At 34.6% G+C, this 15401-nt stretch overlaps 1 protein-coding gene across 2 annotated transcripts in view; it reads left to right on the plus strand.

Moving 5' to 3' along the window:
- The window catches only part of LOC150106798 (G protein-coupled receptor kinase 2-like), a 308070-nt gene that overhangs the window by 90541 nt on the left and 202128 nt on the right, over positions 1-15401 (plus strand). For both annotated transcript variants that reach the window (XR_016548329.1, XM_090392711.1), the window contains exon 7: positions 10219-10423. Coding sequence is in view for 1 of the 2 variants with exons in the window: in XM_090392711.1 (XP_090248837.1) it covers positions 10219-10423 (205 nt within the window). In the remaining variant the exon portion in view is untranslated. The remainder of the gene's footprint in view (positions 1-10218; positions 10424-15401) is intronic.

Genomic DNA, 15401 nt, shown 5'->3' on the forward strand with positions numbered 1-15401 from the left:
GTCATCTACAGGAACATTGATATCTGCTTCCAATGTGTGCAGTAATCTTCAAAAAGGTGATCTATATACTAGGCAACCGGTAGTCAGTGTGCCCCTATTCCCCCCCCCCACGACACTAAGACCAGTGGGATCAGTATTATTTACAGACAGTCCCAATTTGCTCTAAAAAAGCAATACCAGGCATGTTTTGATCTGGAGAGAACCAGGAACATTATCATTCCTCTAATATCTGTGAAAGGGGCACTTATGGTAGAGATAGTGTTGATGGTTTGGGGCGGCATCTTATTGGGTGGATACATTGACATGTATGTGCTTCCTAGCAGAACCAAGAATGTGCTGCAACTTATAGAGACAAGGTCCTGTACCCCCTGTGTTCATTCATGTATGGGTGCAATAGAGGAGACATTTATCTTACAAGATGATAATACTTATTCTCATCGAGCAAAGCTTGTGGACCAATATGTTGAAGAGGAGACTGTTGTATGTATGGGCTGCCCAGCCAGATCCTCTGATCTTAATTCTATTCAGAATGTCTGTGGTAGTCTAGGTAGACCAGTTCATGCTCTAACTCTGTGTGAGCACTGTGTTGCTGTGAATGGTGACAACATTCTTTACCAAGGCACTTTGACAAACTCATTTTAATCTCTTGTTTTTGATCATTGTCTTCATTTAACCATTGGTTACTAAATTAAGCTATATATTTATAATTTTTGTGGGCGTTTCTTTTACATTTCACATCATACTGTTTTCACCAAATTGCATAAAAATTAATCATACAACTCGCTTTGTTCCTTAATTTATGGAAACTAGTGTGTTTATGTAAATTGAACATTATATAGAACAATATATGACATATAATTAATTTGTAAGTCAGCAGTTAAGAATTATAGAGTATATGTGAAAATGGTTTGATGTTAAATCAGATGCATGCTGTCTCTTTGTTATTCATCAATATAGATCATTTTATGGCGGAAATGGTTATTAAACCTGATATCAAAATATTATATATTAAACTCATTTACATTTTCAACTTTGTTATTTTATGCATTTATTCTCTTAAATAAATTCACTGCCTTCTATCTTCAGGAGTTTTTATCTGAATTGACTTACTCCTCTAATATATATCTGGTATGAAAATTAGCAATAAAAATGCTTCTAGAACTAGGCAAATCCATCAAATAAATTGCATTCTCAGTCATTAACCATAGAATGCATTGTAGACAGTTCAACTGTTTGCCAAGTATACTAAAAAGTATGCCTAAAGGTATCCTTTTTTTTTATAAATAGATATTAGAATAAGCCAACTGGGTATGGTGGAAAGACAGTTGATTAAATTTATATGGAGTAAGAGAGAGTGAGCGAGAAATTAGCCAAAACCATTAGTATCCAAGACCATGTTCAAACCACTGAAATTATGGATTTGAAAGTTGGCTTAATAGTTGATCAAAGACCAGAGATGATGATGGATATCATAGTTCTTAGGAAAATTAGAGAAGTAAGAAAATAGTATCAATACTAGCAGAGTTGCATTAAGAATGGAGACTGTAAAGAAACTTTATTGCTTAAAGCATGCAAGAATGTATGAGCATAAGTAATCTGATTTGTCACTTAAAGAAAGAAAAGGATTGTTAAAACAGTTGATTGATGTCCAGTGGATTGAAGCAAGTTAGTAATGCCTTAGGGATCAAAATGTAAGAATTTTGGAGATCTCATAAATAACTAATTGGAAGAAAATTTTATATGAAACATGTAATAGGGATAATGTAGTTCTTAGAAATTCAATGTAAATGAAATTGTATAGGATCTGGATAAAGTAAAAAAAGAGAACAATATTTTAAAAATTCATTTCTTTTCTCTTCTAGACATTAATGTAAATGAATTGTAAATACAGATTTGAAAGCAGTTTTCTGTAACATAAAATGTTCTGTATTTCTAATCTGTACAGACCTCATTATTAAGAATAGTCATTATACCCCCCCTCCTCCAATGTAGTTTCACCCACAAAGGACTGTAGCTATATTGTAAATTAATTGTGTGGGTGGACTAAGGGCAGTTATCAAGTAAAACACTTCTTTACAGACCAAATATGGAACATTTTCAAGCCACATCAGACCTTGTAGTTTTAAGAGAAACTTGTGCCATAGTTCTATGCAATATATACAGGAAAATGCAACGTAAAAGTATTACTTATTAAATATACTGCCATATATTTCGGACTGAAATATATGGCAGTGTAAAAATAATCATAATTTATAATTATGAAGCTTTTTACAATTGTTTCTGTATATCATTAGTTTTGGTTTCATAACATACGTCAGCACTTGCAATTGATATTATTATTGTCAAAACAAAATGTAAACCATTTGAAAATTGATATACTTACCAGATCCTGATACTTGTGTTTTACTTTCAATCCTTTTTATCGTAATTTAAAATTATTAAGTATTGTGTTTTGAAAAGATGATCTCATTACACTAATGGAGATAATGTGTTCAGCCATTATACTTAACTTCTTGCTTGCCATTTACATGGAGTGAGCATGCTCGCTGAGGAGATTGATGGGTGATTGAAGCTGACAGACAGCATTTGGTAACGAGGAAAACAAGAGAGAGCTAATCGAAGTTTAAGAACGCAGACTGGAGAAATTTTGCTTTTAGAAAGTTTTTAAGTTCTTATATGCCAGTCACAAGAATATTAATAGAAGATTCCGAAAAGGAATCATAGAACTGTGAGTCTTTAAACTGGAGGAGTTAAGACTGTCAGCAAGTATTTAGTAAATAAAAGAAGATATTGCAGGCAATGTTCTAATTGAATGTTTGAGGGAATGCTGATTGGAAAGTTATTATTATTATTATTATTATTATACACCTCCAGGGAGTCCAAAGACTCATCGAGGGAGAGTGTGCCAACAGCATCGAACGATTGGCCCCCTTCTAACTACTAACTGCGCTCAAACTTACTTAACTGAGCCATTAGTAGCAGAGGCTCTACCAATCGACCAACCTTTCCCGGCAAAGGTTGGTCGATTGGTTGCATCTGTCTTAAGGTTGGTCGATTGGTTGCATCTGTCTTAAGGTTGGTCGATTGGTTGCATCTGTCTTAAGGGTGCCGAATCTATTTGCTATTTTCTACTGGAAAAGGCGACAGAATTATCTCAATTTTGATATGTTTATGAAGTAGTAGAAGAAACTTCTTTCTCTGGTACAAAAATTAGTAAATTGTGCATCAAATAGAACTGCAGGAGGTAAGAATGTTTATAATTCAGTGAGACAAGAGGAATAATATTGTATGCTACATAAGGATGATAAAAAAGGATCCCATGGAAAAGAAGGAAATGTTTATATTTTTGGAAAAAGCCTTAACAAAGAAACTGACTCTGATGAACATTTTTGTTGTTGTGAAAACAAGGTGTTTAGTCTGGTAGACGTGATTAAGTATATGTTAAACAATCCAGTAATAGAGTCAGAAAATGGGTGAGTTTAATATTTTTGGATAAAAAAATATCTAAAGTAGATTTATTTTAGAAGGCCTTGGATCCAGTTATTTTTGTAGTTATGTAATTTTATTTAAAGTGTATATATATATATTGTTTTAGTTTTATTAAATGTATATATTTTTTGTATTTGGTCTTTAGTCAGTGATTTCCTGGATTCTAAAAGAAACAGTTAAGTCATTGCACCAATTGGAATTGAATCCTTGTGTAAATAATAAACTCAGAATATAAAAACAATCTTTACAGAGATTATTCTATACAGTATATATTTACTGAAATATACTGCCATATATTTCAATCTCAAATATATGACAGTATATTTAATAAATAATACTTTTACTTTGTGTTTTTCTGTATATATTGTACATCAAACCTTCAGTAAGTAGTGATGGTTTTCTTACACTGGTTCTTTATACTCTGCAGAGATATTATGCGAAATAAAACTACTATGCATGACGTCAAGGTTCATTAGCCAAATTAACTATCTTCTGTTACAAAAATTTAGTATGAAAATCAGTAAAAATTAATTTTCTGATTTTCATTCCAAATAAAAAGACCCATGTACAAAAAAAAAAAGGCAAAAACCACCATAACGTGTTCTTAGGTAATTAGCTAAATTTTGTAGTGAAGAGGGAAATAAATATCTTGTATGTTTTAACACCAGCAAGCATGTCCAATCTTAATTAATAGTAAGCAGAACATCCTTGGGGAGAAATATCACCACATATTCAAAAATTAACATTTGAAAATGGCACTAATAATATTCATAAGTTTCAGGGTTTACTTTGCAGTGTATATTAAAGTTTTCCTTTAAAATAAATAAAAGTATATATATTTAATTATGTTAGAACTGGTCTTAATTTTCTATTATTATCTTATTCAGCTCTCACAGTAGTGAACACAAGGTTACATCACATCACATGCTTTAGCAAAATATTGAAAAACTTTTCTACCAAATATCCATAAAGGCTGTTTTAAAGGTAATTTTCTATAGCAAATTTTCTCTGAAATCCACTATCCTTTGGTTCCTACAGATTCCCCTGTTGTGGTAGTACCAGTGTGTGTGTGTGTGTGTGTGTGGACACACACACACACACACATATATATATATATGATACATCATCATCATCATCCAATTCCTGCCATGTACCCTTAAGGGGTGTACAGGATATGACAGTACTACATGAAAAAATTACATCATTAATACCAGTATATATGATACTGGTATTTAAAAAAAAAAATAATAAAAATAAAAATATATATCAGGAGAGAATATTCAGGGAGTGATGGGTGTGTGTGTGCTCATCCACTGAATAGCAGTATCACCGATATTATATTTTTTGCATTTATTCCCACTAAAGACTCCCCTAATTGTTTCCAGACTTCGTGTGACTTCTAAAAGTAAATACAATATACTAATGCTTCATGAAGAGGACACTTTTGACTCGTAAACGTTCGCAGGTCAAATTATTAGCATTTTAATAGTTTTAAACTGCTCAGAAGGTGAGGCTGGGTGAGCTCTGAGACAGTAGCACATAGAGGCTATGATTGGTCATTGTGTCAACCAATCCATTTGAACGTTATCATCTGTTTTGTATGCGTGAACTGACATGGTAGGCAAGTTTTTATATATGGTATAGACAAGTTTTTAATATATAATTTTCGATAAATTTATAACTTTTTTGCTCATATTTACAATGAGAAATAGTATTGTAGTTTAAGGAGGTAAGTCTTGTCCTCCTCTTCCAAATTTTACGCCTTTGAGTAATTTAAACATAGCAACCAAATCCTTCATTGTTTTCTAATATACAATATCTTAAAAACATTGTCCCCCACTCTGCACAGATTTGGTTACAATTAATTGATAAATTATTCAAAGTTATCCTACAATTAATTGCATTAGACCAGTGGTTGGCAACCTTTTTAATATGAAGGGTGCAATACTGGGGCCCAATGATGCTCACGGGTGCTGCATTGCTGACTCCTCCTGATTTAAATAATTAAACTTAAAATTACAATTGGCATGAATGGTTTTGAAATGTCTTTCTATATTGCTTTTTTTTTTTAGAAATAGCTACACTATTATTGCATAATGAACAAATACATTTGCATCATGATTGATAAAGTAAGATGCTCGCATCTGATCTGACAGATACATGATCAGATGCGAGCACCTCTGATCAGGTTCTTTTTGTATTAATTTTTTATTTTTATTTTTTAATATTTTATGTTCATTCATTCATTCATTCATGTTTTTTCAGAATTGCAATGCTACTGTTGCACAACAAACAAACACAGTTATCTTTTAAAATTAACGAAACAATATGTTTCTTCCCAGTCAGTGTTAAAATTATAAGTTCGCTCATTTTAGGATTAAAAATCAAAATATTTCAAAAATTTAAGTACAATCATCATCATCATCATCATCATCATCATCAAATTCCTGCCATGTACCCTCAAGGGGTGTACAGGATATGACAGTACTACATGAAAAAATTACATCATTACTAACTTCCTATCTACAATTTTCCTCCAAATCAGTCTGTTACTTGTCAAGACTCCAACATTATCAGATCTTATATTTCTATCGTCTAAGGCACTTTGTACCGTATCAATCCACCTATATCTTGGTCTTCCTCTGGGTCGTTTTCCTGCCAACCTGGCAGAGAACACTTGTTTTGCTAATCTTTCCTCTCCCATTCTATTTAAGTGACCATACCATCTGAGATTAGCTCTGTTAACGCATTCCTGGATGCTGACAATGTCAAGTTCTTTCCTAATATCCTCATTTTTAATATGATATTGCCATTGATGCCATCTGTTCACGCCTCTAATCTTTCTCATGACTCTCATATCTGCGGTCTCTAGTCTTTGGTCAAGTGTTTTACTTCTGACCCAGCTCTCAGATCCATAAGTTAAAATTGGTTTGAACACAGTCTTGTATACAGCTAATTTAGTGTTCCGACTAATTTCTTTCTTATTCCATATGAATTTATTCAATTGACTTCCCACGATACCAGCTTTGCTGATTCTGTTGTCTATTTCTATATTTAGTTTACCATCTTCAGTAAAAATTGTGCCTAAGTAGCTGAAATGTTTTACTTGTTCCACGGGTTCTCCATTCACAACACAGTTGACATTTTCAATGATTTTGCCTATTTTCATTGTCTTTGTCTTTTTATTGCTGACCTTCATACCATATCTATTACAACAGCTATTCAATTTAGTCAGAGAATCTTGCAGACTTGTAGCGGATTTATTTAGAAGTATAACATCATCCGCATAAAGCAAAGAGCTGACATTAACATCTCCAATTTTGATATCAGGTTTAATACCACATTCCTTCATAATGTGATCCATATAGATAATGAATAACAGAGGGGATAATGTACATCCTTGTCTCACACCAGATTTAACATTAAACCATCTTCCTGTACTTCCTTCAATTCTAACTGCTGACTCACAACTCAAATAAAGACTAAGTATTGCTTGATATAATGCCCCATTGACACCATATAACTGCAGCGTATTGAATAGCTTCTCTCTTGGCACCTTGTCATATGCCTTTTCCAAATCGACAAAACTTAAATACAGATCTTTGTTATATTCCCATGCTTTCTCGACTACTTGTCGTAAAGTGAAGATCTGATCCTGACAGCCTCTATTTGGCCTGAATCCAGCTTGTTCTTCACCAAGCTTTTCTTCCACAATTCTTCTCAACCGTTTCTCAAGTATACTTGCATAGATCTTGCCAGGAACACTCAGTAGGGAAATACCTCTGTAATTCTCACATTCAGTTTTATTTCCCTTTTTATATATGGGTACTATGAGAGCTCTACTCCAATCATCGGGAATTCGTCCCTCTGTCCAGGCTTTCTGAACTATGCAGTGCAGCCACTGTAAGACTCTTATACCACCAGACTTCAGCATTTCTGGTCGAATATCATCTACTCCTGCTGCCTTTCCACATTTCAAGCCTTTGATGGCTTTTTCTACTTCAAGTATGGATATGTATTCCTGACTGCATGCCTGGTCAGTGTTTTTTATCACTGTGCTGTCATCACTGCTTGTTTCATTTAGCAGTTTTCCAAAGTAATTACTCCATACTTCAAGGATATCTTTTTCTCCTGTTTTCATTTCACCTTTATCATCTCTAATTCCTTTTACAGCACTCTTTCCTCCATTCCTAAGCTTCTTCAACAACCTCCAGAATATTTTGCCACCTTCTTGATATTTATTTTCTATATTCTTGCCAAAGTCCTCCCATGACTTTTGTTTAGCTAGTTTTACACACTGTTTAGCTTTCTTACATTTGTCTCTGTATTCTGTAAGAGTAAAAGCTGACTTATTTGCCAGGAACTTTTGATATGCTTTCTTCTTTTCCTTCACTGCCTCTTTAACTTCCTGTGTCCACCAGGGAGTTCTGATTTTTTTATCTTTGCACACATCCACACCACATGCCTCTCTGGCAGAATCAATCAATGTTTCCTTCAGAGTTTGCCACTGAATCTCCAAGGTTTGATTCCTGTTCTCAAACTCTTTCATTTTCTTTTCAATAATATTTCTGTATTTTAGTCTACAGTTTACATCTGAGAGCTGCTCAACTTTTATTCGCTTTAAAACTTTCTTACATGTTATTCTTTTCAATATGAAATTCAATTTTATCCTGCTCAAGACTAAATAGTGATCACTTCCAATTTCAAATCCTCTGTACACTCTGGTGTCCTGCACCAGGGAGAAAACATCACTATCAACAATAACATAGTCAATGAGACTTTTCTTATTCCTAGCCTCTTCTCTCCATGTGAATTTGTGCACATTTTTATGTTGGAACATGGTGTTAGTAATAACCAGTCCATGTCCTGAGCAGAAATCCAACAGATATTTGCCATTATTATTAGCTTTGCTCTTTTCTCCAAATTTTCCCAAAATATTTTTGTATGTCTCACAATCATTTCCTACTCTACTATTTAGATCCCCAACAAGGACCAACTTTTCATTTTTCATTGTGTCAGTTGCTTTTTCTAAAGCCTCAAAAAATTCCTCCACTTCTACCTTAGTAGAACCTTCTGTGGGACCATAGGCACAAATAAGTCTCATTGTCCAGTTCCCCATTCTCATATTTGCCCACATTACTCTACTTGAGACTGACTGCCATTCAAGAAGATTAGCCTCGTATTTTGTGTTGAATACTATGGCTACTCCTTCTTTTCCTTGATTGTTATTGCCTGAATATAACATTTTGTATTTATTGCTCAGAAAGATCTCACCAGTTTTGGTCTTTTTTGTTTCAGTCACCCCTATTATGTCGATCTGGTACTTATCTAATTCCTCAGCTAGCTCCATTTCTTTGCCATTCAGGCTTCTTACATTGATAGTACCGATCTTTAACTCTGGTGATGTTGAGTTGGGGTTTGTTTTCAGATTTGTTCCAGTAGCTGACTTTTCGCTGTTCGCCCTGGTTCCCTGGCGAAAACAACGGGGGCCTTGTTTAACCGGGCAACGCCCCAGCCGGCATGAAATTTTGTCATGTTGTACCATCATTTTTAATTTTGGTTTAACCAATAAGAATACAATTTGGTCGGCTAAATCCCAAATTGCCAGCCCATCCTCGTTCGTTCAGTATCAAAGTAGATACCCAACAGGGTGCACCACGAGAAGGTGAGGATTGGACATTAGGTCAGAAGCCCTGGTCGGTTCTCTGCATTCCTTTAAAGGCTATGTGGAGGTCTCCTCTCAGTTATACATTTAAGTACAAGACATATATTTAAGTACAAGACACCGTTAAAATTATGTGCATATAACTAGCAACAGATAATGAACAACTTCGAATGTGCGTCTACTTTACATTGTATGCATTTAATACTCGTCATGTGTCATTAACGCATGCGTCATATAGCATGCCATGAATTGTTGCGTGATGTGCACGTCATCATCATACGTATCAAGGATTTAGGCCTAGCATGGCCTGTTCTGGTCTTAGAAGTCATCGTTGAATCGTTTAAGAGGATGTCCTGGTTTTCTTTTTCCTAATGGCTTGTACTTTAAGGCTTGTTTTGGTAATCTTTCTGTTTTCATTCTTTGAACGTGTTCCATCCATTTATGTTTATATTTTTTAATTTTTTGTATTACTGGTTCTTGGTTTAATTCTTTCATAATATCTTCGTTTCTTTTGTGATCAAATAGGGTATACTTTGCAGTTTTTCTCATAAACTTCATTTCTGCTGTTGTTAATCTTTGTTTGTCTTTTTGTTTTATTGTCCAGATAAAAGTGATGTGCACGTGATTATTTCAAACTGTACGGCACACCGTTGAACAGTGGCGGGCACACACAAATTGGTCGACGGGCGCCATGGTGCCCGCGGGCATAGGATTGGGAACGCCTGCATTAGACCAATTAAGATAAGCACTGATGTGCTATATACACCCTTTAAACTTTCATACATCGATAAAAAGGAATCTTACGGTCAGACTGATGTGAATTTTGTAGTGCTGGTTGTATAATCCACGGCAGCACACCCAACTGAAATGGTTGCGCGCCACCACTGATATATATATATATTTATACAGCCCACCAAGCGAATTAATGACAACTGCTGATGTAATACTGCAGTTATAAAAAAAAAAAAAAAGTTTCTCACTTGTGGTTTAACATAGAGGTTACATAATAGAAACTATTACATATTAAACTCATGACATAACATGATTTATTTATTTATTTTTAGCCGGCCTGTTACTGGAAAAACATTTCGTATGTATCGTGTTCTAGGAAAGGGTGGATTTGGGGAAGTATGCGCCTGTCAGGTACGAGCAACTGGAAAGATGTATGCATGCAAAAAACTGGAAAAAAAAAGGATAAAAAAAAGAAGAGGAGAATCTATGGTCCTTTCTGAAAAACAAATCCTTCAAAAGCTGAATTCAAGGTTTGTTGTAAGTAAAAATAAATTATCCAAAAATCTGAACTGAAATTCATTAAGTTATAATCTAAATCACTAAACTAAAATTATACAGATTAAATCAAACTTTTGTTTACTATGCTTTGCATATATATATATATATATATATATATATATATATATGAACTGTGTAAAATTAGCCAAACAAAAGTCATGGAAAGACTGTACTGAATGTAGAAGATAAATATTAAGAAGGTAGCAAAATGTTCTGGAGGCTACTGAAAACACTGAAATGGAGGGAAGAGTACTGTAAAATGAATCAGAGATAATAAAGGTCACATAAAAACTGAAAGTCTGGAGTAATTCCTCTGAAACACTGTTAAATGAAACACATTTGACAGAATAGCATAAAACGTTTAAAAGGAATGCAAGCAGGAGTAAATATCTGTACTCAAGATAGAAAAAAGCTATCGAAAGCTGGCAATGCAGAGAGGTAGCTGGATTAGGTGATATTTGACCAGAAATACTCAAATTTGGAGGTATAAAAGTTGTGCTGTGGCTACACTTCACACACACACACACACACACACACACACACTGTCTACCGAATTAGAAACTTTTATGGAGATGTAAGTAAACATCACTTACACAGTGTATATGCAAAAATACTTGGTTACATTTTAAGCAACTGTTTAAGAATGCTGATGGTCATGAATAATGTCAATCACAATGGGGAAAATAAAGGATCTTTCGAAGTTTGATAAAGAGCTTATATAATGTGGGTGCTCGTCTGGCTGGTTCCATGATTTTGAAAACAGCAGAGCTGATTGATTTCTCAAAAGGTAAGATATCACAGGTGTTTAATCGGTGGAAAAATAATCCACATTGCTTGTCAAAGGGGCTGTCTAATACAGTCTGTCAGGAAATTGATTCATCATATCTAAGAAGACCTGTGTGGCCAAACAGAACTTCCTATGTGCAGCAATTGACGAAAGCATTCAATGAAGGATGTTCCCAACACATATCTCACTGAATTATATGCAAGGAATTGAAGAGGATCGGTATTGGCAGTCACTAAAGGAGGTCCAACATAGTATTAAATAAGTTTCTATTTCGGTGGCTGGTATGTTTAATTCAGAATGCCTAGTCAGAAGGTTGAATTCCAGATGAGTGAAGTAAAGCTTTCATAGTTCCCATGCATAAAAAGGAGAATAAAGCTAAATGAGAATTACAGAGGAATTTCTCTAAGTGTTCAAGATAAGATTTTTGCCAGCTTATTTGAAAACAGGTTGAGAAAAATTCTGGAAGAGAAATTTGGAGAAGAACAAACTGGGTTCAGACCAAATAAAGGTTGTCAAGATGATGCACTCCTAAACATATCCAGTACAAATCTACAGGATTCTGTAATTAAAATTGAATAACAGCTGTAACAAATTTATCATGAAAATCAGCAATGAAAAGACCAAAACTATGAAAATAGCAGAAACATAGAAACCTTCAGCTGCATTCTCAACAGAGAATCTATAGAACAATTAAAATATTTCAGCTATTTAGACAGTTCTTAGTGAAGATGACAAATAAAATGTGGAAATAGACAACATAATAAGCAAATCTGGTATACAGTTAAATCCAGTCGAATAAATGTATAAGGAATAAGAGAAATTAGCCAAAACATGACTTGTAGTAAACAAGAGTATTTAAACCAGTTTTAAGTTATGTATTTTAGAGAAATAAAGCATTTGATCAAAGATTGGAAACCACAGATTGAAAGTTCTGAGAAAAATTATGGACCTGAACAGATGACATTAATGACAGAATCATATTAAAAATAAAGACATTAGGAAGGAACTTGGTATTGTTAATGTGTGTGTGCGTGTGCAGGGCTAATCTAAGGTGGTATGGTCACTTAAACAGAATTGGAGAGGAAAAGTTAGAAAATGGGGTTTGATGCCAAGATGGCAGGAAAAAAAGACTCGTAGAGAGACGAAGGTCTAGATGCATTAATTTAGACATTAGTGCCTCAGAAAACCAAAATGTTAGATATAACAATATTGGAGTACTGATAAGTAATAGATTAATTTGGAGGAAAAGTGTTGATAGGAGATTTGTAATAATGTAAACTTAATCACGTAGTACTGTCATAGTAGCCTATGTACTTCCCACTATGGTACATATCAGGAAATTGATGATATATGCAAACAGGTAGCATCTTCAATTTATAGGTACTTTAGGTTTCAGCAAAGTAAAATTATAACTTGGCTGTGACAGACCATCGATCCTAATATGTTGAGAAAGATGACATGATTACTGATATGTGATCATATTATTGTTGTATTGTTTGCTATCCATATCTATGTGTAAGAGCACTTCCCTGGCTAGATATTGAGTCTAATGTGTTAGGAAAGATGACATGAGAAATTACAAATATGCAACTCATATTATTATTGCATTGTCTGCTGTTGTTGTCCATATGTATAATGAGCACTGCTGTCACTAGACAGGTTTTAATGACATTTAATATTTCAAAAATGTATTAAAGAATTCAGTTTTGGTTTAAACTGAACAACTTTTTATATTTAAATTATGCAAAACAGTGTGAAACTATATGTAAATATATGCAACAGTACATTCAAATTCTAAGACATTAAGCATGTGTCTGAAAGTGTTCATTTGGGCAGTAATGAATAACATCAAGCGTCAAACATTAAGGGTCAAAGCTGTATAACTGAGAGGAGACTTCCACATAGCCTTTCAAGGAATGCAGAGAACCGACCAGGGCTTTCGTGGTGCACCCTGTTGGGTATCTGCTACCTGGTTACTGAATGGACGAGGATGGGCTGGCAATTTGGGATTTAGCCTAACAAATTGTATTCTTATTGGCTTAAACCAATATAGAAAATGATGGTACAACATGACAAAATTTCATGGCGGCTGGGGCGTCGCCCGGTTAAACAAGGCCCCCGTTGTTTTCGCCAGGCAACCAGGGCGAACAGCGAAAAGTCAGCTACTGGAACAAATCTGAAAGCACACCCCAACTCAATATCACCAGAGTTAAAGATCGACATAAGAAGCCTGAATGGCAAAGAAATGGAGCTAGCTGAAGAATTAGATACTACCAGATCGACATAATAGGGGTGACTGAAACAAAAAAGACAAAAACTGGTGAGATCTTTCTGAGCAATAAATACAAAATGTTATATTCAGGAAATAACTATCAAGGGAAAAAAGGAGTAGCCATAATATTCAATACAAAATACAAGGCTAATCTTTTTGAATGGCAGGCAATCTGAAGTAGAGTAATGTGGGCAAATATGAGAATGGGGAACTGGACAATGAGACTTATTTGTGCCTATGGTACCACAGAAGGTTCTACTAAGGTAGAAGTGGAGGAATTTTTTTAGGCTTTAGAAAAAGCAACTGACATAATGAAAAAGAAAATATGGTCCTTGTTGGGGATCTAAATAGCAGAGTAGGAAGTGATTATCAGACATACAAAAATATTTTGGGAAAATTTGGAGAATAGAGCAAAGCTAATAATAATGGCAAATATCTGTTGGATTTCTGCTCAGGACATGGAATGGTTATTACTAACACTATGTTCCAACATAAAAATGTGCATAAATTCACATGGAGAGAAGAGGCAAGGAATAAGAAAAGTCTCATTGACTATGTTATTGTTGATAGTGATGTTTTCTCCCTGGTGCAGGACACCAGAGTGTACAGAGGATTTGAAATTGGACGTGATCACTATTTAATCTTGAGCAGGATAAAATTGAATTTCATATTGAAAAGAATAATATGTAAGAAAGTTTTAAAACGAATAAAAGTTGAGCAGCTCTCAGATGTGAACTGTAGACTAAAATACATAAAGATTATTGAAGAAAAAATGAAAGAGTTTGAGAACAGGAACCAAACCTCAGAGATTCAGTGGCAAGCCTTGAAGAAAACCCTGATTGATTCAGCTAGAGAGGCATGTGGTGAAGTTATCTGCAAGGATAGAAAAATTAGAACTCCATGGTGGTCACAGGAAGTTAAAGAGGCAGTGAAGGAAAAGAAGAAAGCATATCAAAAGTTCCTGGCAAATAAGTCAGCTTGTGCTCTTAGAGAATACAGAGACAAATGTAAGAAAGCTAAACAATGTGTAAAACTAGCTAAACAAAAGTCATGGGAGGACTTTGGCAGGAACATATAAAATAAATATCAAGAAGGTGGCAAAATATTCTGAAGGTTGTTGAAGAAGCTTAGGAATGGAGGAAAGAGTTCTCTAAAAGGATTTAGAGATGATAAAGGTGACATGAAAATGGGAGAAAAAGATATCCTTGAAGTACGGAGTAATTACTTTGAAAAACTGCTAAATGAAACAAGCAGTGATGACAGCGCAGTGGTAAAAAACACCGAACAGGCATGCACTCAGGAATACATATCCATACTTGATGTAGTAAAAGCCATCAAAGGCTTGAAATGTGGAAAGGCAGCAGGAGTAGATGATATTCGACAAGAAATGCTGAAATATGGTGGTATAAAAGCCTTATAGTGGCTGCACTACAAAGTTCAGAATGCCTGGACAGAGGGACGAATTGCTGATGATTAAAGTAGAGCTCTAATAGTACCCATATATAAAAAGGGAAATAAAACTGCATGTGAGAATTACAGAGGTATTTCCCTGCTGAGTGTTCCAGGCAAGATTTATGCCAGTATACTTGAGAAACGGTTGAGAAGAATTGTGGAAGAAAAGCTTGGTGAAGAACAATCTGGATTCAAGCCAAATAAAGGCTGTCAGGATCAGATCTTCACTTTACGACAAATAGTTGAGAAAACATGGGAATATAACAAAGATCTGTATTTAAGTTTTGTAGATCTGGAAAAGGCATACGACAAGGTGCCAAGTGAGAAGCTGTTCAATACGCTACAGTTATATGTTGTCAATGGGGCATTATATCGAGCAATACTTGGTCTTTATTTGAGTTGTAAGTCAGCAGTTAGAATTGAAGGAAGTACTGGAAGATGGTTTA

The sequence above is a fragment of the Typopeltis vanoorti genome, chromosome 5 (assembly GCF_054136105.1).
Source record: "Typopeltis vanoorti isolate ZY-2024b chromosome 5, IOZ_Tvanoo_1.0, whole genome shotgun sequence".
NCBI lineage: Eukaryota > Metazoa > Arthropoda > Arachnida > Uropygi > Thelyphonidae > Typopeltis > Typopeltis vanoorti.